General features: G+C 35.0%; 1 protein-coding gene across 1 annotated transcript; it reads right to left on the bottom strand.

The window, feature by feature from the left end:
• Nucleotides 1-4,281: 4,281 nt before the first annotated feature.
• LOC136843180 (uncharacterized) lies at nt 4,282-26,448 on the bottom strand. Its single transcript, XM_067111250.1, has 6 exons — nt 26,423-26,448; nt 21,394-21,431; nt 20,030-20,082; nt 18,952-19,092; nt 17,998-18,093; nt 4,282-4,735 (listed from the first exon to the last, which is right to left on the bottom strand). The coding sequence occupies exons 2-6, from the start codon at nt 21,410-21,412 to the stop codon at nt 4,607-4,609; spliced, it is 438 nt and encodes a 145-aa protein (XP_066967351.1). The 5' UTR covers nt 21,413-21,431; nt 26,423-26,448; the 3' UTR covers nt 4,282-4,606.
• Nucleotides 26,449-27,926: the final 1,478 nt, after the last annotated feature.

Raw genomic sequence — 27,926 nt, 5'->3', positions numbered from 1 at the left:
CCATTCGTATGTAAGTTTATATATATATATATATATATATATATATATATATATATATATATATATATATATATATATATATATATATAGGCTACACACTGTGTATATTTAAGCTCTAAAGGTCGTTTAATATCAATTCTCTACTTGAAATAATACCGAAGGAGAATCATAATTGATAAGTGGTTCGTCACCAAGTGACAAACCACTTATCAGTGATAATTCCCCTTCGGTACTATTTCCGAGGCAGAGCGAACTTGATATCAAATGATATTCAGAGCATAATATTTGTGAGTATAAAAATGTCACGGTGGTGATGTGATAAAATATATATATATATTATATATATATATATATAAATATATATATATATATATATATATATATATATATATATATATATATATATATATATATATATATACACACACACACACATATATACATATATATATATATATATATATATATATATATATATATATATATATATATATATTTATAATTTATATGAAGCATTCCCTACACCAAACACTCTTTAAAAGTAGTAGTGAATACGCGTTGGTGTTGTAACATTAAGTTATTATTCTTAACATTCTGACAGACTGCCCTTAGGTGAAAGCAATCTATAACTATCGTCTGTGCCATGCCCCAGAATCCATTTAAGTGATCTCGTTATGACTCTCTCTCTCTCTCTCTCTCTCTCTCTCTCTCTCTCTCTCTCTCTCTCTCTCTCTCTCTCATCCCATTAGCAAGGGACAAACGGCAGCCTACTTCACTTTCATCTACTTTGACTATAATGGTATACAAATCGCAGCACACCCTGTATCTTTTAAGTAGGGCAACTGTTTCTATTAAAAATAGAGTGTTGGCTGTCAATTGGGGATGGAAAAATTACTGAAGAAATATTGGCAAATCATTTACATCCTTGATCATTGTTTAAGGCACCTACCCCCTGAATGTTGTCCTTTTTAGTATGATCTCTGCACAACAAAGTTGTCTCGGTAATCATGTTAGAACTACCAGTGCATTTTCCCATTAAATGGACAGATTGACAACATGAATGTCTCCATTTCCTCGAACTTGGCTAATTTTTTTTTCTTTATCTGAAAACTCCAATGACGACCAATGACGAACAATCATTACTTCTTTATTGCCCACTGATGTAAAATCAAATAACATATATGGCACAGAATCTGTCCACGACGATGTACAAACTTAAATTTGCTGACTGACAGGATTTTATTAAGGTTTAAGTGATGTAAATATTATTAGACTATTATATCCGAAGACCTCTGAAATTACGACAAAATTCGCTAAAACCCTATTCAGAATAAAAGATGCCACATATCCATGCTAAGTTTAACATAATTAGAGAGAGCCTGAATTACTGTAGCTGTCACTTTTCATTCATATGGAGAAGGAAGGAAGGATTTCTTCAAATCTATTGATTCCAAAGTATTACGTCATCTTTTCGATGGTAATAAAACACCACAAAATCGAACAATATTTTTCTTAACCGTTAACTTGAAGTAGTTTTAAGGCGAAAATATGTAATTTCAGGAAGAGTCAAGCTCTAAACAGTTTAAACATCTCCGAATTAGATGAGGTTTATGTCTCATGTAATTTTGTATAATGTGATGTCCCTATATACCCTCTAAACAGTTTCCTGTCAGAAATGTATTCTCTAGAAGACAGATGGCCGCCCTAGAGCAGAAAATCATGTGGTGGTACTTATAACATTTTACACAGTGGCTTGATTAACTTTATTTGTGAAATTTATGGTGTCCAGCCAAGCACTGAAGGGGCACTTTCGGCCACTCAGTGCTTTAGACAGTGAAAAGAGGGAGTTGCAGTGGTTGGACAGAAGATACAGATCCAGAAAATAAAGGGGATAAAGGACATGGGTCTGAAGATGGAACTTGGAGAAGACCTCACAGTTGCACTAAGAAGTAATAGTTAGTGAGGTCGGACAGCAAGGTTGAGGAAAGGAAGCGGGAATGAAGGTAAAGTAAAAGAATAAAAAGTGGGTGCGGTATTGGCTGAGGGGACTCTTACAACACCTTTAATGATATTTTCAATTTACCATTTTAGGTGCACTGAAGGCGCTACCCCCACCCAGGGCTTTGCACAGTTGTGATGAATTGTTAAATGAGTTCACATCAAATTTAAATGCCGCTGAATTATTACTGTGGTTTAGAAATCGAAAATCATGAAAATGCGTTCTATAAAAATGTGTTTATCTACGGAGCATGAAAATATAAAAAGATCAATGGAGATAACATCACAACTATGAAATACTGTGATTCTGTCACGATCGCGTGACATTGCCGTATGAGTCGTACTTGATTTTATCTTTAAACTTTTATTGTGGAAAGAAAGAAAGTAGTTATCTCTGAACTTGAGAATAAAGATGACCTTGTTAAAAAATATTCACCACCTACTGAAAACACAACAGAAATAAACAGTAGATAGCTAAACCTATTTCACCCGGGAATTTCTAGAGCAAAGTTATGCCCTTGAAAAATTAAATATGAAGATGTTTATAGACTGAATGAGATAACGGATTACAAAACTGATGGAAAAGTTACAAGCCCTATTTACATGAAAGATAAATAAGATAGCGAACACATTCCAGCATACCAGCATCGTGACCTTTCTAAGTGTGTGTTTATATTCACAGCAGTAAATATCACGAACCAGGGATACTTAAGAGAACTCCTCTGGCAGTGACGAGTATTATTATTATTATAATAATAACAATAATTATTATTATTATTATTATTATTATTATTATTATTATTATTATTATTATTATTATTATTATTATTATTATTATTATATTCAGCAGATGAAACCTATTCATATGGAACAAGCCCACAGAGGCCATTGACTTGAAATTCAAGCTTCCAAAGAGTATGGTATTCATCAGGAAAAAGTAAGAGGAAGAGATGCCACTTATTAAAAAAGAAAAAATGAATAAATAGATAAATATATAAAAATGTATCAAAATGCAAGAACAATGGTATTAGGGTAGAAATGCGTAGCATTTTCGCTTGAACTTCCGAAGTTCCAACTGCACGACATCCTCTTATTATTATCATTATTATTTTGAATGCTAACAGAACATGGACGAATATGACAGGTACAATAGAATAATTAGAAGGACCTCTCTCCACGTACCACCGAGATGATCCATATTGTCCAGGGATTAAGATGCAGATGTTGAGAGAGATGTGTATTACAAAATGAAAACGATTATATTAAAAAAAAAAAAGCAGCCGAGGTGCAAAGAAACAAGCATTTCCAGACTATAATCTTTTCGAGACAAAAAAAACAAAGGTTCCCGTTTGATGTGAAAGTGAAGGTGAATAAAGGGTCTCGGGTAATGAGGACGACGTTAAATGTGGCAGCTTTCAGGAGCATTGAAATCAACAATAACGACAAGTAATAAATGGGCCGAGTTTCTTCGGCGCAATCGAGTTTTCTGTACAGCGTATAATGCTGTATGAAACTCTCGATGTGCTGCAGTATGAAACTCTCAGCAACGACCGGCACCGCTCAGTTGCTCCCCAGATGCGGTCAAGTGAAGATGTGTCGGCGGTGGCTAACCTTAACCTTAAATAAAATAAAAACTACTGAGGCTAGAGGGCTGCAATTTGGTATGTTTGATGACTGGAAGGTGGATGACCAACATATCAATTTGCAGCCCTCTAGCCTCAGTAGTTTCTAAGGCCTGAGGGCGGACAGAAAAGTGCGGACGGAGAGCCAAAAAGCCATCTGAATGGTTTTATTTTACAAAAAACTAAAAATAATGGTACGAGAGGGAGGCCGCGATTTTCGGTTGCATAAGATAATTATACATTTTCAGGGAAAATCATACTGAGACCTAACATTTAGCCCCTTATGAATCGTTCAGTCCTTAAAAAAAGGTTACATGTGTAAGCCTTGAAATTTCATGGAAAATTTCACGAACGATTCGGAGGGGAACCGATCGACAAGTCCCCCACTCATTTTTTTATAGAATTATTTTTAGTAATGTCATTTATCTGAAAATTATGGTCTTCCATCTCGCGCTAACCGTGGGCAACTATTTAAATTTATTCACAAATGTGTAAAAACTTGTGTAGTATGCACACGATGAAAGACTCTCAGTGACTTTAATAAATTTGTTTTAAGGCCTTTTATGAGCTCTTTTTTTGGGGGGAGGGGGACTCTAAAATAATATTTGGAAAGAATAAAAAAGAGGGTTTCATTTTTTAAGTTTTATTTATAAATGCTAACAATTATGTGTGAAATTATCTGGCACAAATCACGACGACTGCAACGTCAAACATTTATATAGATCAGCAAATTCCCTTAGGTACGAAAAGCAGGAGAATACTTTTGTCACAATCGCTGGGGAGACACCGAAATTAATAACAAATGGGAGTGAACTATAAGGTAGACAATATCTATGGAAAAAATTATTTTAGCCATGCTTATATTGACAGCTTTAGTAGAGATTTGCCGGTAGACATTAGCTATAGAATCGCTCTCCCAATTATAACTATACAGAACACGTTTTACATTAGGAGAAAGAAGTATGTTCCTGCTCTGTTGTGAAACTTCATCGTCTCTTAATTTCGTTTTTACTAAATGGTTCATCTGCGTTTCCAAAAGAGTCATTGACAAAGTAATACGCAGAAACTTCCCCACAGGGGACAGCATCTTCTGGACGTGTGCAAGTCAGTGTCTCCTGAAAAGGAAGAGATAATTTATAATGGAGACTGCAGCGCAGTCGACAGTATTAAGAGACTAGTGGGAAAAAACTCTGTGATGGAAGACAGAGAAAGTGGATTAGCATCACTAAAAGGCAACACCTTTACCTTAATCAGTTGGGCTTGACAAGAGCACTAGTTCTACTAGTGATCACGACATTTACAGCTTGTCAGCTTTTGATAAACATGGTGGCTAACATCTTCTTACACTATGCAATGAGGGGAAAAGACTGACTGTCAGGCTTTTCCCCTTTATGTCTTCTTGCTAACTTAATGGCACTTGTTCACCTTCCCATGGCTCCAACTCGGAATATGATGATTCCTTTTCATCATCCCCTCTGCAGTAAGAGTCAAAAGCTGGGTCTTGTGATAAGGTCAGCAAAAAAGGAGGTATCGAGATCAACTGCCTCTCTTACTATTATCTAAGATTTAGTCAGCTATTCAGTTGTTGGCTTTATCATTTAGGAGACAGAAATGTTAAGAATAAGGAACTTTGAGAGACAAATTCCTCGGAGATGCCATCTATAGTAAATCAAAGAGAGGCTTCATGGAAATATGAAAGGAAGGTAAAATGAAATTTGTAAGAAGCAACTTTTGAAGATACCTTTTTCTGGAAGAAGTAACACAATTCCATGAAATTAATATCGTCAAGTAACTGAGTAAGAACATTAAGGGAAAAGATTGCTCTTTAGCACATGATGACGAACATTGGCAGATATGTTTCTCTCAGAGGTTAAGGCAGGGGAAAAGGAGTAAATTTGATAAGACATTTCTCCAGAGACACCAAATCATTTGACCTGCTTTTCATGGGGTGGGAGGAGTTGTTGAGTCCTGAAGCATTTGGCAGCCTTGAACAAGAAAACCTTGCTCTCAGGACATGGTATATTTTTGAATAGCAATACCGGAAGAATCCCAACACATTACCATTGGTTAATACAGTATCTGCATAAGTCATTTTCCAACTCATCGCTCCACAAGAACAGCGAAAATGAATGGGGTATAAAAAAAAACCTCGAAAATAGCATGTTCTTACCAGTCTCGACAAAACTCACCACCTCATGTTAGAATCATGAAGAACTTCTACTGAAAGAAGAACTTCTCGAACTTTCCATGCAAAGCAAAGGTAAATTGCATCACATCACTCGAAGACAATCAAAGCAAGACACAGAAAACAAAAACTATTAAGGATTACGTAACCTAGACGGCAAAATCAGATTGCATTTCTACAGAAATATTGTGAGACCTGTGAGTGAATACCTGGATTATTATTACTGCACAGTAACATCGAGGAATTGCAAGCATTCCAGGAACTTACTACAAATTCTAAATTATGACCAAGATCAAAGGAATATTATGAAAGAACTTATAGAATATATAATATAAATATAACAGACAGTAAACTACATCAAAGAACAGCAAAAGCAAAAACAAAAAAACAGAAATCTCAGTAGTTTTTACCCAGGATTAGGTACAAGAAAGCGGAAAACTTCATGCCGGATGAACCACAGCCGGAATATCGTAAAACAGTGAAAGAAAATAGAATAGACCAAACCTAGAACTAAACAAATTCAGAATAAGGTGAACGAGATTAAATTCAACCTCGCTACTTTAGTATAAGAAACCAGGTAACTTGTCAGACACTGATAATAATGGAAGAAATAATAAGCAAGAATTATCCAATCCGAAGGAAAAGAAGAGTGATATATGACCATTAAGTTGTAAAACCCGCACATGCGCAGTCATGCGATTCCATGCAATGAGAATGTGCTACCGAGTCTTTTTCATCTTTCTCCCTCCTTTAGCGCTTCATTGTCGAAGCGTTTTATATTCTTCTTTTTCATACTTCTTGTCTTCTCTTGTACTGTCTTTTCATATCCTATCCTGGCTTGCTATAAAAAGAAATGCTGAAGCTCCAAGGAAATATTAACTACAACCGAACCGTTTTCTCCTTATTTAACCGGCCAACTAAACATTAACTTGTCCGATGCAGCTAATTTATGATAACATGAAATCGGATATTTTATGCAGCTTATCCGTAAATATAATTTGCCAGTAATAGTAGATAAAACAGCTGTACACATGTATCATATACTGAGAGAGAGAGAGAGAGAGAGAGAGAGAGAGAGAGAGAGAGAGAGAGAGTGGTGGGGTTAGAAATTCTAAATTAGAATTCCGGTTATTTCGAATCACAGACAATATTATCTTTTCCTGTCTACGAGCTCGACAAACAAATTTCTGGTACTGGAAGTGCTGGAAATTTCATTTTGAAATATTTCCTTTTATTTTGCATGCCCTTAAACGGGTAAACTTACAGCCAACGTATTTGTCTATGAGAGTGGTCTTTTCATTCAGACATGAAAGACGTTATGAAAGCTCTGGGACACGCCTCTAGTAGATTTGTTGAAGCCCTTCATGTAGAGCGCTTGACTCCCAAATTATTCTTCTGACCAAAATAAGAACAATCTAACGCATGTCCTCCTCTGGCTGCATTTGGCGGAGGTTAAGACAAAGAAAAGTCATCAGTTAGTCCTTGACCTTACCAGAGTGAAGAGCAAGAAAGCCCTCTTAACCCGGATTAAGGTGCTCTTCACCTGGTCAGCCCTTTTAAGTCTTGACCTGATCGCGTCCATGGCTTCCGTATTAGCCAAATATCAACAAAAAGACATATGGAGGGTTATTCGTATCCATTAGCTCAGCAGTACCTGGGATTAATGGGGACCTCTCAGACATTTGCCACAGTGACCCTTCATTTCCTTGTTTTCCTGGTTTTCTTCTTTGTTAAGCTTCCCAGCATCCATCCTACATCACAAAGATGCGCAGTATCGCCGGGACGGACTAACCCTGTACTCTATTAATCCTGATTATTAGAAGGCGCTCCTGGACCTAGCAACATGTGAGCCCAGAGCAGATAAAGTCCTTAACTAGGGAGTGACTCGAAAGAACCAAAAATTCATACCTTAACCGGTGAACAGCGGGTGGACGCCCACTCGGAAAAATTCCCTAATCATAATTATCAAGGAAGACTTGGGAGACAGTACTGATGGTTGAGTTTGCTCAAGTATAAAAGTGACCAGAGCTGTGATGAGGTCAAAAGTTCTACCTAGAGATTATCCCCTAGTGAGGCTTGAAAATGTTTCCTCATTTGAGCCACCAAATTTCATGCAAAAACTCGAATAAATTATCTATTTTGCATCTGTACACGAGAACAAACTTCAAGATAAAGACAGTGAACAGGGAGCAGTTCCATGATAAATGAAAAAGTCAGAGCATCCCCTCTGCTGAAAAGGATGACATGAGACTGTGTTTATAGAAAATAAAACAATGCTTCACTTCACAGGAAAGTTATGTTTAAAAAAAGAGTAAGAAAAAATACACACATAATATATTAGAACACCGAGATTGGTAGGTAAAAATAACTAAGAGAGACGTATTTTTCAATAAAGAAACGGAGGCCTAGATAGTTTAAAGGCCTTCCAAACTTCACACCTTTTTAAGGACTAACCATAATTCAGATATTTTTCAAAATTTGCAGTTTCTCCATCAAGTCAAACTTTCTAAAGCTTAACGTTTAACGGAAAATACACTTAAGATATGCAGTTGGCTGCTTCATAAACCCCGTGAACTTAACATCAGTAATGAGAGCCCAAATGCTAACTCGATTCAGAACAATTACAAATACTGGGTAAAACAAAAAACAATACTCAGTTTATTGCCGAAGGCATCAGGCCTTGGAAAATACATGAAGAAAAAGTTTCCAGAGAGCGAGGAGATGCCTATTCTAGAACCCTTGAATGAATCGAAGGTAATTCTGCAAGAAACTTAGGCAGCGAACCAGAGGATGGTCGTAGCATCTTAGGAAAACCTTGAGATTATACGAAAGAGAAGGAATGAAGATAATGACTAATTCTGTTTAAAAAAAATACGAACTGTTAGAAAGAAAGTCTTGTGTAAAAATAGTGAAATTCTCTTGACTCAACATATTAACCTCAAATAAGGAAAAATGTTGGAGTTTTTATACCTCTCCCTCCAGCCCCCCCCCCTACCTCCCCTAGAAAGAAAAGATATTCGCTTGATCAGTACTCAGTCGGACCCTCGATCATCTGAGTAATGGCCTCTTTAATAAAAGAGTTATTTTTTTTAAGTAGAGTAGTTTTCACTGAAAGATTATTTTAATTTTGAAATATAAAGGACGATATTTAATTTCAGATACTTTACAAAACTGTATGATTCCTTTTATGCTTAAAACACATCTCATAATAGAGTCTGGGAGCAAGAATTCCGTTCACTCTGTTATCTAGGTTATCTAATGAATATATATATATATATATATATATATATATATATATATATATATATATATATATATATATATATATATATATATATATATATATATATATATATATATATATATATATATATATATATATATATATATATATATATATATATATATATATATATATATATATATATATATATATATACTGTAGTAATTACATGCGTTACCATATTAAATTTAAGCTTGCAGCAAAATTGAATATACTGTCTGTTAATCGAAAATGGCAACCCTCTGAATTTATTTTTGAAATCTAAATCGTTGAATGCCGTTTACGCACAAGCTCTTAAACAGTTATTAATGGGATAAAACAAAAGATTTCGGTTCTTTCCCCTCTGTTGATATATTTCATATCGGTTCACGTATCAAGTATCACGATTCACCCACCATTTATATATATGCACAGAGTGCACGACTACACATCTTTGTATTCTTGTGTTTGTGTGAATTCACAAAGATCAAACCTGACACTGCGGCTGACCAGAAGAAGCACAGGCTACTATAAATAATGAAACTTGGTCAGAGCGAGGACCTGGCACGCATCACCTCCCCGGAGATCTCATTAGCATATGAACTACCGAAGAGGGAACAATTAAGGGTCTCTTTCGTGGAGATAATTGCTGACGCGGTTAACCTATGAGTGTTATTCTTACGTCATGCGCCAGCCTTGGAGGACCTCGGCTGGACACCGCAAACGACTCTCTCTTGGTCCGTTAAGTGCACTGAGAATCACCTTAAACTCGCCGATGATTCAGAGAGCAGAAGCCCCTCTCTCTCCCTCACACGGGACATCCAGTACCTGAGATTCGTCTTCTCTCCCCGCGCCGTAGAGTTTTTCCTTCTTGTATTTCTCTGAAGGGTTTTTTTTCCCATTACCTGACTAATAGACCTATCAAAATTTTACCGTTAATGTTAAACTCCTTGCATCCAATTACCGTAAAGAGGTTGACTCTTGAGGGTGTTAACTTTCAGGCACTCAACCGAAAAATGAGTCCTCTGCTAGCACACCCCCAGTACCAGCCAGGTACTAAAAGAACAAGAGGAATTTGTTTCTGGTGAGCGATTCATTTCTCGATAATGTGGTTCTTAGATATCGGTGGCTGGTAAGCAATTGGTAGCCACGAAAGCAGACTAACCAGCCAGATATCTTAACTTAAGGTACTAAGTCAATGGTGATCAATAAATTTTTGCAAGCGGCTGATGAAAGTCGTTTCCTATAAGCACTATAATGATGAATATGACATGGGATTTATATATATATATATATATATATATATATATATATATATATATATATATATATATATATATATATATATATATATATATATACTATGTACACATGCAATACCTACTTTTTGCTACAATCATATTTTTTTCTAATTTGCATTACCTACTTTTAAACATTTTTTTGATTTCATGATTTCATGGTGGATGCTGATTTTAATGTTATCTTAAAGCTGTTTTTCATCGTGGTTTCTTCGAAGAAGTAAACCAACTAAGATAAAGGTCATGGAGATAAGAATGTTCATTTTACAATGTGCAAAACAGCGAAACATTTTTTTTATAACAATATGAATCTAATTGTTGTTTATGCCGACTGTTGGGGGTTACAAAGTAAATAAGCAAATACGAAAATTTCATATGATTCTTAATTGATGACTCCTGAAATTAACATTTCATTGTTATCTGTAAAATTATTTTTATGGAAATATATATATATATATATATATATATATATATATATATATATATATATATATATATATATATATATATATATATATATATATATATATATATATAATATATAAATATATATATATATATATATATATATATATATATATATATATATATATATATATATATATATATATATAGTATATAAATTATATATGCTTGTTTCGATTGATATGTATGTATATACACAGTGGAGTTGTGTGGTTATTTTGTGATATATATGTATGTATGTATATATATATATATATATATATATATATATATATATATATATATATATATAAAATATATATATATATATAGTATATATTTATATATATATACATATGATATTTGTCGCATGTACTGTGACACTTCTATATTCACAAATATTAAGCCACAAAAATCGTTTAATATCCAGTTTATTATACCTAGGGAATAATTTACACATAAGGGGAATTATAATTGATAAGGGCTTCATTTCCAATGAGATTCGAAACTCTATCTGTTTTAGAGACAACGATTTACAGTGACTTTTGGCCACTGAACCATCAAGTTGATATCGACTATGCTGTGTATATGCATATGTACTGTACATATACACACAAACTTTCAGAAAATTTTGGTTCTCAAGAAGTTTTTTTGGGATGAAGTTGCCTTTCTAAATTCTAGCTACAAACCCTACCAATCTGAGGGCCACCGGATTTACAACTTACTGCTTAAGTAAACAGAGGCACACTGGATTTCGGGAAAGGAGCCCCCTAACTGTTTTATCTGATAGTGGGAACACTCTAGAGTTTCTCAGTGGCTTTTAATTGTTTGTTCTCTGGCGTTACAACTAGCAAGAGCTTAAGATTTTATTTGGTAAAAAATACAAAATTTGGAGGAAAAAAGACTGAGAATAAGCCTTTAACTGATGAAGCAGAACATGCCTGAACTCGACTAATTTGATATGGTGATGTGCCTAAAAGAGGTGCCTAATGTGTTATTATCTTCAGCGGTGGTGAACCTCTGGACCTAGGTTCTTCTTTCAAAGGAAAAGATGCTTAACTTCAGTGTTAAGTACTCCAGGCCTTTTATTTTTGGGGGGAGGGTGGTGAGAATATGATAAAAGAGTATCATTGAAGTTAAGTACTCTTTCGATGCACTCTCCTGAGAATGTGATTGGTATTTGTAAATTCCAAATATTTCAGTGAAATAAAAAAAATGGCATTATAAAATGAGGATAGAACTATTTCGGCTAAAATATAATGAGTTTGGCAGATAAAATATGTATGCATGTGTATGCTGCAGTAAACCTTAACCCTAATCTGAATACCAGCTGGACGAGCAGCTTCTTGATTTCGAACCCTGGTAGACATTTCAGTTCCTTCAGTGAAAACACATCCAAAAATTGTTTGCAATAAAGAAGGTAAAAGTTTTTGCATGATGCCTTTAAATTTACATGGATCTGAAAAGGGTGACATTATCAATATTATAGCGTGTGTGTGTGTGTGTGTGTGTGTGTGTGTGTGTGTGTGTGTGTGTGTGTGTGTGAAAGAGAGAGATAGAGTGTGTCTGTTGTGTGTGTGTGTGTGTGTGTGTGTGTGTGTAAAATGTAAGATACAAAACATGCAAATTGTACAGTTATCATAATGAGAGTTCAGATACCTCTTGGTTAAATATGAAGGCCATTTCCCATCCCAGAACTCTTTACTTTTTCCTAATTAATATCGATCTCTTCCACAAACATTATTAAATAACAAGGTGGCTGATGATAAAGTGGCGGTTTGTGGTTTAAAACAGCCCAACGATCTGGAACCCGTCTTGGAATCATACACTCGATGTATGCATTATAACGGCTTGCGGTTTTATTAGCTGTTTACAGTTATCTACTTTGCTCTCTCTCTCTCTCTCTCTCTCTCTCTCTCTCTCTCTCTCTCTATATATATATATATATATATATATATATATATATATATATATATATATATATATATATATATATATATATATATATATATATATATATATATATATATATATATATATATATATATATATATATATATATATATATATATAATCCCACTTGGTCTAGTCCTTATAAGTGTGTTTTTACTTGACCGTAGTTCTTATAAACAGAAATTAGGGTGAATCATGGGCAGTCCAGTCAGCTGTCTTGCAAATCTGTGAATGTAGTATTTAGAAACTGCATCGGATGGTTGTTGTCGTCCCTCTTCCAAACCAGCCACTTAGGACAGATATGAAATCCTTTTCTTCTGCCCAGGAAACGTATCCACAACAGCACATTTTCAGTGTGAGAAGGTCCCCTAGCCAGTGCTTAAATAGTTGTACACAAAGAAATGGAGCTGCACCCTAATAAGGAAAGCTTATAAACCTTGCAAAGGTGACCTGAAGGAAGTTGCCTTACAGGGTAACCTCAGTTGTACTTTCAGTAGAAACTCTGCCACTAGATATAGTTTATCATAATGTCCAGGAGAAATTTACTAAATCACTAAAAGATCAAAAGCTCTGGTTTAACATGAGGCTTGAGCTTCCACCAAAGACAGAGAACAGAAGCTGAATGCCTTTGAGAACAGAGTGTTGAGAAGTGCATGACCCTGCACAACCATAAGCACAGAGGAGAAAGAGAATAAAAACTGATCTGAAATGAACTGATTAACAGCTCTCCTAAGGCTGGCCCGAAGGATTAGACTTATTTTACGTGGCCTAAGAACCAATTGGTTACCTAGCAACGGGACCTACAGCTCATTGTGGAATCCGAACCACACTATGACGAGAAATAAATAAGCCTCACAAAATCCCATGGGTTGTGATGAGTTAGGTATGCAGTGTTCTTGAAGGAGGAGATAATATCCAGGTCAACAGAAGAAGGCTCACTGAAGGGGTGAGGAACAGCAGCCAAGTCTAGGAGACAGAGGAAAAACAGCCTTTGAGAGCCTACATACACTAAGTAATTCAATCCTGTATGAGGGCTCAATCAATAATGCACTAAAGGGTATGTCAATGACTCAACGAGTACAATCATGAGCCAACTCTCTCTCTCTCTCTCTCTGTACTACTTTCAACTCTCATTTAACCTCCTTTTACACTCCTTACCTCCCTCTCTCTCTTTTAACCTCCTTTCATTCTTTTAATTTCTCTCTCTCTCTCTCTCTCTCTCTCTCTCTCTCTCTCTCTCTCTCTCTCTCTCTCTCATACACATTTCAATCTCCCCATTCCATTCTCTCCCCTTCTGGGGTCAGTTACCCCAGTGGTTAGGACTAGTTCTCTTTCATTCCCTTCGAATCATCTTTTTTCCCTCTCTCAATCTTTTTTCACTCTTTCTGGTTTCTCTCTTTCAGAATCCTTGTGCTTTCTCTTTTAATATTCTTTCACACCTCCATTCACTCCTTCTTGTTTCTTTCACTTTCATTCCACTTTCATGCCCCCTATCTACCTCTGTCAATTCCCTTTTCACCTTCTTTTGATCGGCTTCCATTCTCTTTTTCAGCATCCATTCACACTTCTTTTCTCTTTCTCTTGGTAGCCTTTTGTTCTCTTGTTCTAACTGCTTTCACTCTTCCTTTCACTCGCTCTTTATATCCTGCCATTTTTTCAACATCCTTTCACGCTTCCATTCACTCTCTCTTTTAGTCTCCTTGACCACTTTTCACAAACCCAGTACCCAACCTAACTACTAGTCTTACCCTTCTTGACCTGACCTAAGTAATGCAGTTCCAAACTCCCTCCCTCCCCCAGCCAATCCCTTTATCTAACATGTCCTAACTTCTATTTCCCTATCACCGGAACCCTTTGCCTAACCTAACTTAAAACCTAACTCCTCCCTCTATTCGTTCCTTAACCAGTCTTGATCGGAACCAGTAAAAGGCTACGGAATTTTAAGTCATTCACGAGCATCTGTTTAACCTTAAATACCTTCAATTGTGTAATTAAAAACTGTTCTTAAAGCAAATAACATTTTCTTTTGCACGCAACGAGAGGCTCTGATAAACATAAAACAATAAATGCTCTGCCTGAATGGCTAGAACAAGGCAAAGGAATGATGGGGACAGACTAGTCACTCCCTTTTATTCACCGAAATATCGTCGCTTCAGCGGTTGCTGATGTTGACGGGAAAATATGACATCCGGGGATGTTGGGTGCAATAAATCTTACGAAGGTTTTGTGGGTATAAATTTTTCCATGAAGAGAACAAAATGAAAATAATCGGTAAGATATGAGCATCAAGAGTGTCATTTTTAATCAAGCAAGGATCACCAGAAACAATGTATGCTGAGATGAACCATAATGCTTTAAGGAACTAGGTTTCGTTGTGAATTTCAGGTGCTTTCAGACTGCTTTTATCAACAACACTAATGTTAATAGATTCACAATTTCGTGAAAAACATTTTAACGTTACCACTGATGAGGAACACCGTTCAAGTGTTCGAAAGTCTTTGGTTTATGTGTACATATTTTACATAGTAATATATTTACTATATAATTGTGGATTTTTATTATACAGAACAACACTAATGATATGATGGTAATAACAATAGATCTCAAGGGTCATTGAAGCTAGTAGTGGCAATATTTTTTGGGATCTGTTGTAAAATGGATTAGTATTCCTTATGATTCTTATCCTCACGGCTGAGCTTCTCATCACATAATTGTATTAGGTAAGTAAAACTCCTTGTTGTTTGCCAAGGAGTAAAAATGCTTCCCAAAATATAATGCTCATCTTTTACCAGTTTATGTTATTTACATGACCATATATATATATATATATATACGTCTATATATGTGTGTGTATATATATATATGTGTGTATGTATGTATATATATATATATATATATATATATATATATATATATATATATATATATATATATATATATATATATATATATATATATATATATATATATATATATATATATATATAATTACAATATCCTAATAGAGGAGAGCTTCGTAGATAGTCACGTCTAATACGCGCACAGAGGCGCTATAAATAGTTTAACCCTTACTTGAACAACGAGCTACTCACTCCTAAATATCTCTCTCCTCCTACTTCCCAGGAATTCCTAGTCATATAACCGTTTACTCCGCACATTTCCTTCTCTGTTCGCTCCACTTAACCAAACTATCTCAAAACATCCGAATTATTTTTCAACCCTGCAAACCATTTAGACCAAATTTTCTCCCCATTTCTCAGGTTTCCCTGCAGCTGTTTCAAAAAGTAGGTGATCCATACGCAGGACCCATACACACTGTTATCTTTCTCGTCTAAACTCTTGCTTCTCTTCCTTTATCAGTTCTTTTATTAACCGCCTATAACCTTTACAGTCAAAATCTTACCATACACCCTTCTACGTATGGCAAGCAATTTCAATTCTTTGTAATTCTTTCACTCCCGTCTGTCGCAGGACTTCGGTTACAAACATCAATAGAATCTCAATTAAGCTACAGCCATGCCGCAACATCTCGCAACATATTGCCGAGAAGAACTTGGCATCATCGAATCGACACATGACTGTATTTCTTCGTCTATTATTTCTCAGATTCCATCGTTTATTTTTTCCATCTGTTCATTAACTTTTCTCCCTGCCTTACGATAACTCTAGTACGCCTTTTCCTTCGTAACATTCTCAGTGAGATTCACAGCATACATTTCGTCAGCATTCCTCTACAGTGGATTTATCAAATATCCTCTGGACAGCAACTACATATCAAGCATTTCCCACTCCTCTCTTTCTGCCAAAATTCCGTTTTAATTCATCGTACTGGGCAATTCTGTAAGTACTGATATATACCTACATATATACATACATACATACATACATACATACATATATATATGTATCTGTATATGTATGTATATGTATGTATACACACACATATATATACATATTGTGTGTATATATATATACGGTATATATATGTATGTATAATGTATGTACTGTATATATATACATGATATGTGTGTATGTGCGTGTGTATTACCATGAAAACAAGATGAAGACTGGAGTAACATAAGATTTATGTTTTTATACGCCGATTTACATACGAGTAACGACAAGCATAATCCGTGAAACCAAGTCTCTTTAAAGCGCTCCTAATGCTCAACAGGTCTAAATTAGTCCCAATCTGCAGCTAAAACTGACCACCGACAGCGGGCGTGGCTATAATTGTCACAGCAGACCTTTAGTCGCAAGACGACACCCGCCAGTAAACAAGAGTCCGGAGTAGCCATGAAAGCTCAGCTTTAGCAAGGCCGCCTATGAGATGAAGCGGCGCCTTTGCGGTTTTGTAGTGGCGTCAAGAGGCTTTAAGATGCACATTTCAGTAACTGAAAACAACCTTCTTCCTTGCCGGCGAATAAAGCTACTGTCTGAGGTCGACCGCAACGTTTTTTAAGCTCACGTTTTTTGGACGGTAGAAATCTATCGCGGGGAGAGTTGTAAAGATAGATTATGTTTTATGGGTTGAAATAAAAGTGAATCGTTGATGATTGAAAGTCCCCTAGACATTGTTTTTACTGCTGGAGATAAACCTGTGGTCATGATTTTGTATACCAGCATTTCCACGCCATAACTATTCCTTTCTTCTCCACTTAATAGTAGTCATTTCACTAATATATATTTTATTGTTACAAAGAGAAGCCTAAGTATAAATCACTCTGTAATTATACACTGTCGCAGTAAAATAAAAAGGTAAGTTGACCGCTGTAGAAATGGAAAAGTTTGCTGACCGAGTGCGTTTACCTCATCGTCTCGAAAGTAATCCGCTATATTGTACATATTCTGTACTGCTTTTCCAAGAGTGTTATAATTTGAGAACAAGGAAGGGTAATTTTAATGATATGTTTTTTCTCCCGCAGAAATAACCAGACCATTTGAGAAAAGTGTATTTCAACCTCTGTCGTTAGTAAATCTTTCCCTCATGCAACACGATACAGTAAAATGAACTTATTTTGAAGAGTATAATCTTAGAAAGGTGCCATCTTACCGAAGTCATATCAAAGTACGGGAGAGAGAGAGAGAGAGAGAGAGAGAGAGAGAGAGAGAGAGAGAGAGAGAGAGAGAGAGAGAGAATATTTACGTTACGGAAAACCAGAGGAACTCCACTGCTACAAAAGAAAGCCTGAAAAGACTGTTTGTGTTATTCAGGAGAAAAGAAAAATGTCATACCTGATTGAATATCGTCTTCTCGGGGCAGATGAAGGACCATTTATACATGAATGTAGAGCCATCTGATTGCGGGTATGGATAACAAATATGGAAGATCTGGAGGCAAAAGGAATATAATAAAAATAATGCAACAAACTCGAAATTTACCATTTTGCATTCACTCAGACACTCACAATAAGAGTGTACAATGAACCACAGACAAAGAACAAAACAATTTATAGATTACAGAAGCGTTTCGGATGCTGATTCCAATGAAACTTTGAAAGCCAAAATCAGAAATAAATGAAACGGAGAAACGACATTTTCTTCTTTCACTCAAGACTTCAAAACTGTTATTAAGAGAATGAGTTCAGCGCTTAATTGTTGCGCTTCAGTGCGTCGGGGCTCTGAATTTTAGGACTGGAAGCAAATTTTTACTTTTAAAAAGTTATCAAATAGAGAAAACAAGAGTTTGTTTTGTGGTATATCTGCACGCAAACAGGCGTATACACACGCACATGCACATATAGGTATATATATATATATATATATATATATATATATATATATATATATATATATATATATATATATATATATATATATATATATATATATATAATGTATGTATACATGTATAAATGTATATATGTATATATATGGGTATGTATGGGTTTATGTATGTAGCAATGCATAATTATACTGAAATGGCATTTAAATGCAAACACAGAGCATATTTCACTAATTATGACTGTAAACACAGACTCGCAAGCTCGCACACACAAGCGAGCGAACACATATACACACACACACAAAAGTATATATATACTGTATATATACAGTATAGTAAATATATATATTGTATGTATATATATAGTACATAGTATATATATATATATATATATATATATATATATATATATATATATACATTCCTTTATAAATAAAAACAAAAAATTGACTGGAGAAATTTACCTGGCAGTCATTATCAACGTCAGCATAATAGCCATAGGAAAGTCCGTCGCAGGAAAATGTGTTTCGGATGTTTTTCCTGATACTTGTAGAGTTACTTGGTAGTCCTAGTGAAGAGTGAGTTTTCGCTGACTGCCTTGCTGCCTGTATGACACAATAAACAATTGATTGATCATGAGGATATCCATTGCAATTGCTAAACGTTCAGACACACACATACTCAAATACGTATATGTATGTATACATATATTTGCATATACCTATGCATTTGCATACAGTATATGTATGTGTGTATATATATATATATATATATATATATATATATATATATATATATATATATATATATATATATATATATATATATATGGAGAGAGAGAGAGAGAGAGAGAGAGAGAGAGAGAGAGAGAGAGAGAGAGAGAGAGAGAGAGAGAGAGAGAGAGAGCGTTGTCCCTGGTTCACACGTGACTATTTTCATAACATATACATATATATACATATATATACACATGTGTATATATATATATATATATATATATATATATATATATATATATATATATATGTATATATATATATATATATATATGTGTGTGTGTGTGTGTGTGTGTGTGTGTGTGTGTGTGTGTTTCATTATGAGTATATTCTTAAATTTATATCAGGAAATAATTCTCAATACAGGAACAAGGCTTAAAATCGTAAATGTTCGAATTCATTGCCATTTCATGACTTACTTAGCAAGTGATTAAGACTCTACTGACTTAGAGATTTACTCTGTTCGCCTTCTATTACAATATTTACGAATTTTCCAACCTCCTATTGTGCATTCTTATTTATATCCACAGTCCTGGTAACTGGCAATGCAAGAATAGCCCAGGTGCCACGACGGTGCCCTCAAGCCAAAATACTCATTTGCAACGAGGAGCACAGGAGTACATGATTCATGATGCCCTTGTTCAAAGGCCTTATGAAAGAAGTGGAACACAAGGACGCAGAAGTATGGATTGGTAATGTCTATGTATTATACATCCTTTCATGTTTCTTGAATTTCCTTGCATGGAAAGCTTTTCATTCTACTTACTCTTAAGGCTCCTTCAACTGTAGTTGTGGAAGTGAACACCACGAGAATCATCCCTGTGTAAAGAAAAGATGACATCAGAACTGATTAAAGATACGTGCTTACCGGATGCAAGCAATGCCCTAAGGTTTCGTTGAATCATTTTTTTTATTGGATACATGATGAAATAAATTCTATTTTTTTCAGGATTTGGTTACTAATGCTTTTTGATGGGTTTATATGGAGGTAATTTCAGTTTATTGACCTTTTCAAACGGCATACCTCCCTCTCTCTCTCTTATTACAGATTTTTTGTCTGAGTTTATATTTATATATGCATACGCAACTAACGATATCTGATCCCATCTTGTCTTCATAATGTTGATTAAAGCTGAAAAATGCATTGTGGTAGACAATTTTGACTCTGAATACAAATTTGAAATCAAATATAAGTCGACTGTATATAGGTAATCTAGCTTTTTAATATCCTCTATCATTATTTTCAATGATCACCACGTAGTATCAATTACATTAGTAACTAAATTATTGAATTACATTAGTAACTAAATTATTGAATTACATTAGTAACTAAATTATTTTTAAGCGTTTTAAGTATTTGTTTACAGTCGTGCATAGATATAAAAGGTTACTATAAACTATGAACAACTGTCTTCTCTCAAGTACCACACACCACAAGAAAGGTAATATAGTATTGCATACAAAGCTAATCGATATAACAATGTCAGTGGCATACTTGCATATATGACTGTACGATAATCTGCAAAAGAAGAGCGAACTCCAATGTGACTTTCACAGGAAAATCTTGTCACAGAGAAAAATCACACATTAACAATGGGTAAGTTAGGCATATCAAGTTCTCACGTTTTCCAATAATGTTAGTCAATAGCAAAATCAATGCCAGTTTGTATCGTGATGCGGCTGTCATTTCAAATGTTATACGCTTGAAGAAGCTCTTATTAAAAAGGTCAGTAACAAGTATGATTTCGAGAGTCACAGGCGTCCAGTCGGGTAAATAATATCACTGGAACTACTTCGAGGATAGATATCCGACCACTATCCGATCACATAACCCATAATAAGCTTTCTTTTGGAAATTCATTCCTGTATACCAGCACAGCTCTGACGTACTTTCCAAAGCACTATTATAGGTTCGAAGTTTATATTGGTATCATTCATCATTTTTACACACTTTCTTAACCATTTAACCAATAGATATGTGAAAATCGCTGGCGTGTAAATTTTAAATTATAACATCACTTCCGAAATACGAAATATCAACTGAACAATTAACAAATGACTAAACGTTATGTAATTATTAAAACATTTATACTTAGTGAAATAACGAAAACAATGATAATAATAACTTACCTATTTGCGTCAGTTGCATTTTTCCTTTTGTTGAGTTTCTGAAAAGAAAAGTACAAAATTACTCTCTGAAAATAATTTTCGATAATTACTGTTGAATCACTGTAGACATATGTCATAATCCGTTTAGAGACACTGTAAAGTCTTAAAACATATTAATATCTACGTAATTTTTGGCCTTCCAAATATGAATTCCTTCGCATAAACTTTTTAAGTCAGGCTATTTTCTTTCTCCACAGATTTAAAGGCAGTCAAGCGGTGTAATGAAATAGCGTAGCATATTCCCATTGGTGATACGAATGGTTAGTCCACTCATTTGGATGAGGCTAGTGTTCGGAGGATCGAAGACTTCGATAAAGTGAAGCCTTGCATTTGAATTGCTGGATTTTGTGAATAACGAATTACTATATAGACCCACTGAAAATTTCAAAAATAACAAAAGTCTATGGTAAAATGTAGGTTCAAGAGGACTGCAAAAAAGAACACTAACAAGAAAGCAGTTAAAAGAAGTATGAACCTATGAGAAAAACTGAAAAAGATACGATTATAGCTAACCCGTATCTATGTGTCTGTTTTTTTCAGTTAACTACAATCTCTCCATAATCTTACCATCAAATGCGATTCGTCAGTTTGACTTGTAACATGATGTTACCTATCATTGAAGATTACAATCTTGTGTCAAGAAGCAAAGAATTCCAGATTTATGAAAAAGTTCATTGCCTTTCAAAGAAAACAGTTCAGTGATTAAGTTATATAAAGCTAGGTACACTATTCAAAAAAAGGGTGAAATTATAGCAGAAATTTTCAATGTTTGGTTCTTGAAATGGGAAAAGTATAACAGATTAGTCGTCATTTTTACATCATTACTTGTAATTTCTAAAAGTGAAAATGGTTTTTGTATGGGAAGGCTGATAGATTCAGAAGACGGAGATAAAAAATGCAGCTGGGCTACAGAACAGCATGACTAATGTCACGTCAGTCTTACGACTACTGCCAAGAATGTGCCTCTCAGAAGAATGCAGACACTAACACTTTAATTAAGCTGTCATCAATTAGTGTGCTTTTGAAGAAGCTTTGTAACCTGACGTTGTCAAAATGAGACAACATTTATATATTGTACTTCTTGTAATAAGGAAAAGCCATGGTTTTTCTCCCCCCCCCCCCAAAAATGAACGGACATAAGTCCTTTCAAGGTGACGTGTCACTGAAATCTTCCTGAGGCTAGTCAGCTCTCGCTGTCTTGCAGTTTAATTTCCTTTCTGAAATTGACATTGGACTAGAATCTTCACGTACAGAAAGACAGTCATTTGTTTTAGTACCAGGATTCTTAAATTATAGCTATACGTAAATTATATCAGAATTCATCGCTTCCCTATTAACTTTAGCTACAGAAGTGATGAGATTATACAAGAAAGGCGTAGAATATTGAGCAAGAAACCAGTAAAAATACTCAAATGGTTGCAGTGGTAGGCATGCTTTTTGTTTAGTCAAGGGTCTCATGAAATTTCGTGCGTTATGAATGGTGATAATAACTAAAATATATTTTAGAATTGGTGTTTGGTCATTTTAGCCAGTACTATTGACCATATTAATTGTGAACTTAAGTTGTAGTAATAATAACTAAGGAACACACATGCCAAATACACCCAATAATACAGTCTGAATGCCCCGTGTTACAGCACACCTGTCTTTGCATGAACGTGCTAGGATTTATGTGGAATTGGTTTGAACATTTGAGGCAATAGACCACTCATGTCCAGTGATGACCAACTACCGTGGGTATTTGTATTTATCAGTGATTTGCAGAGCCAGATATTATGTTACCTAGTCCTTGGTATTGATGAAGGGCAAATTTCTCTCAGGGCACCTTGGTTTATGGGGCGTTGTAAGAAACATTACCTCACTGACTTCTGACTAGCAGTATTTTCTTCTCTTGCTGCCTCTTTGGGTGAATTTGCAAGATCATGTCGATCGAACATGAAGTGGAATTTATTATAGTTTGATGACCTCTGTCTAATCTTGTCACTAAGTGCTTTATCAAATCAGATCAGGTATATACCCACCATTGCGTCCCCATTTCTTGCAAAACTGGGATCTCATCAATCACTGTGCTGATTGCATTTCCCAGGGAATATTATGGGCTATGGGCTGCTTCAGAACCAAAAACCAGTGCTAGCATAAGGCTAACTTAATCTACAACAACTACTTGCAAGATGAATTGCACTCAAATTTTACCAGTTATTCTCTGACATCAATGTCAGGTTGTGCACAGTCTCCTCTCCCCTTCTAACTCTATGACTTGTCTTGTTTGCATGTTTACATGTTAGAAAGTGCAGTTTTCTCCTTGGTGCCCACTAAAGACTTGATACCTCCCGGCCTATTTGTCTGACATAGTTGTCTGACTAGTGAGACTCAGGATATCTTGAAATCAAACCTGACTGAATCATTGTAAGGTTAAATGACACTAGTCACTTGTGTAACTTGTCTCTCCTTTAGACTCACTGAGAGTTAATAATGTAGTTGCTATAGAGCTCTCCGGGTAGCTGGCGTCTCTTTTGCTGGTCAACCTAACTCAGTTATACAAAGAATGGCCTTGTTCTAGTGCTTTCATTCATGGTAATCACAATAAATCCACCAGAGACCTTCATCCATCACTTGCTGTACAAAATGCCACTTCATTCTTGTTCACAGTACAGTGACCATTCTATAGCTCAACTCATACATCATGGTCTTGGTCCTGTAAAGACTCCATCTCTGCCAGGTACAGAAGAACCATTTTAGCACTCTTTGGTTTGTCAAGGACACAGGAGTATTTTATGAGTTTTTCAAGTGAAAGACCCCAAACTACTTTGCCGTGATGCTTTCGTGAAACTCAGCATTCTTAAAATCAGCTCTATATACTGCAGGAAACCCTAAAATATAGGTTTCTGTTAGTTTCTGTGCTTTAATTTATTCAAACACTCTTCAGTCTTGTTTGTGTTCTCGTGAGACATTGTTTGATGGACCTTAAGAACTTCAGTGACACCCTCACTTGCTTCATTCATTGAGTGTGCCAAGTTCCAAAACTCTCTGCATTGATCAAGGAATGTCTTTTGCTATAAAAGGATGGGGGCTTGCAAGGTGACAGCCTCTTTTACGACAAACAATTATTGGTTAGAAAGTGCAGTGGACAAGCAAACAAATATGTGGCAGTACAGAACCAGATAATGCTATTTTGTTCCTTTTTTCTTTGACTATAATAACATGTACAGCATTTGTGAATAAAAAGACATCGCATTCTCATTAACAGAAGCAATGACTTGGTTTCATTGTAAGTCATCTGGTTAAGACTTGATACATTCATAGTTGCATACGTTAGTTACGCATAAATACATTTAAAATGTTTTTATTTCTTTATCTCATCCTGATTCGCCAATTCATGAAGGAAAATATTACTTTGTGAAGTAAAATATTATTCCACTTGGCACGAATCATTCTGAAGTTACCTTTTTTGGGGGCAGGTAAAAATTAAGTTTAGTTTATGCAACTAATACTTAAGAGAAAAACACAAAGTATGATTCTGGGTATCTCAAATTACATAATGGCATATGTTCACATTTTTACAGTTTTATGTTAAATAAAATTATATGAAATTTATGTAACTTCATATCTGAGAAAAAATTTTCATTGTAGATTTCTGAGTATCCCAAATGATAGAAATTCTAATGGCGTATGTTAGATTTTTCCTTTCACTTTTGCAAGTGGAACTTTTCTGTGACGTAAGACCCAGGCTTTCACCATTTACAAATCATTTCAGTACAGTATCTAAAATGTACAAAGCTATGAAAACTACAGGAATCCAAGCATTTTGTTACAATTTGTAGTCGTAGTTTAAAACCCACATTCATCCTTCTTTGAGGAAGTAATCTCTTGTACACAGTATCCCCAAGAGGGGTGACTGCATTTAACCTTTAAGACCATTAACCTATTTCTCTCACTCCGGTGATAATAAATTTCATGGAAACTCTACGCGGAGATTAGTTTCTAAAGCACATGGAATTGCGCAGGCTTCTCGTTAATCAGCATCAAGTATTTAGTAAGACAAGAGTAATACGTGTTCTACACTTCGTTGTCTATAACTGGCTTGTCTATCTGATGAACTTTGGGAAATGATAAATCACAGTCCTTCACATCCTATGAGTTTGGATAACGTCAGATATGATCCTTCATTACTCGATCGCTTCCAAAAAGGTGTCGTTCCATCGCTTAGGCTTTTTATGTAATGAATCTAATTCTGCTACTGGTTGATGATGCTTTTTTGTATGTACTGTATGCAAGTATGTATGTACGTATGTATATATATATATATATATATATATATATATATATATATATATATATATATATATTTCTGACTCACGTCGGGATGAATCTACCTGAGCAACTGCCCAGGAATTACCTGGGCAAGAGTTTTTCAACTGCTCAGCAATGACCCAATGGAAATTTATTTCTGTTGATGATGATTTTATGTATTCATCAGAAGGGAATGAAATGTTGTCTATTGGGTCATTGCTGAGTCGGGAAGTTGAAAATATGCAAGCAGTTAGCTTGCCCAGGTAATTCCTGTGCAGTTGTATGTATGTATGGCCCAGTATGTACCTGAGAGATATGTTCGATCCCGACGTGAGTCAGAAATTTATTTATGTTCCACACGTGATTGTGTATATATATATATATATATATATATATTATATATATATTATACATATATATATATATATATATATATATATATATATATATATATATATATATATATATATATAGTATAAGCAAGATATCAACAATGACAGAATGACAAAAAAAAAAAAAACACACAATTAAAAGAACGATCTGACGAACACAAATAACTGAGGCTAAAGAGTCGCACTAATTGCGTGAGTCCACCGGTTGTGCTAGGCGCAGATCTTACAACTCAGAACGAACGCGAGTTTGAGTAGAATGTACAGTAGGGTACCTATTGCTCATGAAAAGACACTGAGGCTCCACTTACACGACAAAACCGAGTTGACTCACTGAGCAATGACCACAGACAACAAACTACTGACGATGGCCATTTATTTTATATGATGCTACATCACGTGACCTACTCGTTCAGCCAATTGCGTGTCGCCTTGAGTTAAGGGGCGGTGCTTTACTATAGTATTCTGTTTTACTGTACCATATATGCATCTCTTTTACTCTCAGCAACGCATTTCACAGTTTATTTTTTACAACAATTAGATAAACACTTTGCTGGCTGTCGTTAATATGTAAGACTTTAAAAGTATTTTTGTTTTTATTATTACATTGGTGCCCTGTTATAGGCAGCCGTGACAGATTCAAGTAGAAATAAAGGTGTAATAACACTAACATTAATGCCCTTTTCATTTTATAAATGTGTTTATTGATAATTTAATGTTCATTATAATATCTGATTACCAGAGAGGATTTTATATCAATTTCTTTAATAAAATTAACAATCAGTTTCAGATTTTACTTATGATTAACTGTTTTAGTTAACTGTTGAACTGCTAATTTAAAAGGACTCGGAGGGTCTTTCATAAGCTTCAGAAAGTTACGATGTGATTAAGTAAATCATCCCTAACATGACATGTCCGAATGGCTCCATAATAAATTTTAGTGGGTAAACTGGAAAACTGCCTCGGAAGGTGGATGAAATTTACATCCCAAAGAGAAGAGCGTCCAGAATCACAAACATCTCTGCCTAGTTAGTGGCGAGTTTCATTTTTTTTTTTTTTTTTATTGTAGAGAAATCATTTTACTCTTAAACTGGGTTTTCATGGCTTAGGTACTTTTACGGTAGAGTTCGTGGCAAAACATCTTGTGTTATATATTGCAAAGAAAAGGGACATCGGTAGACTTTTTTTTATTCACAAATTTATTTTGAGAATTTCTTGTTATAATAATTATGTCTTAATGGAGGAAAAACTTCATTATAATTACAAACAAGAGAATGAAGAACTAAACGTGGCAATCGCTTTATTTCTGTCTCACACAAACACAAACGTGTACACACACCCACACACACACACACACATATATACATATATATATATACATACATTAGTATGTGTATACATCTGCGTGTGTATGCGTGTGTGTGTGTGTGTGATGCGTTCACTGCCTGTAACGCGAAAACGTCTGCGTATCGTGAAAAATGTACCTAAACATTTATGGCTTAAAGTTCTCACTGAACTATAACTCGAAATTTCACCCAGACTGTGTTTGATTTGGTAGTTATATCAAAGCTGACTTCTAAACACATGTCATGGATACAAATTAGACATAACAATCATGTTCCGTGTTTTCATATTAAAGAAAGAAACTCCTGAATTACGTAGCAACTGTTATTCTCCAGAATTCTTCTCACATTTCCAGTATCCACAGCAAATGGTGAATGTAGTTTCTCAGAGCTCAAACTTATAGCACCTACCGTACGTTCATTATACTGGAAGAGAAACTGGCTGACTTTGTGACTGTATCAGCTTTTGATG

The sequence above is a fragment of the Macrobrachium rosenbergii genome, chromosome 11 (genome assembly GCF_040412425.1).
Source record: "Macrobrachium rosenbergii isolate ZJJX-2024 chromosome 11, ASM4041242v1, whole genome shotgun sequence".
Classification (NCBI taxonomy): Eukaryota; Metazoa; Arthropoda; class Malacostraca; order Decapoda; family Palaemonidae; genus Macrobrachium; species Macrobrachium rosenbergii.
Note: the sequence above shows the minus strand (reverse complement) of the source record. Positions and strands in the feature narration are given on the sequence as shown.

Bases quoted from the DNA above. Each gene is read 5' to 3' on its own strand.
- LOC136843180 (XM_067111250.1), bottom strand. The intron at 18,094-18,951 runs GTAAATTTCTCC...TTTTGCCTCCAG, and splicing joins ACGTTGATAATGACTGCCAG to ATCTTCCATATTTGTTATCC. The intron at 4,736-17,997 runs GTATGACATTTT...CTTCCTTTTCAG, and splicing joins AGAAGACGATATTCAATCAG to GAGACACTGACTTGCACACG.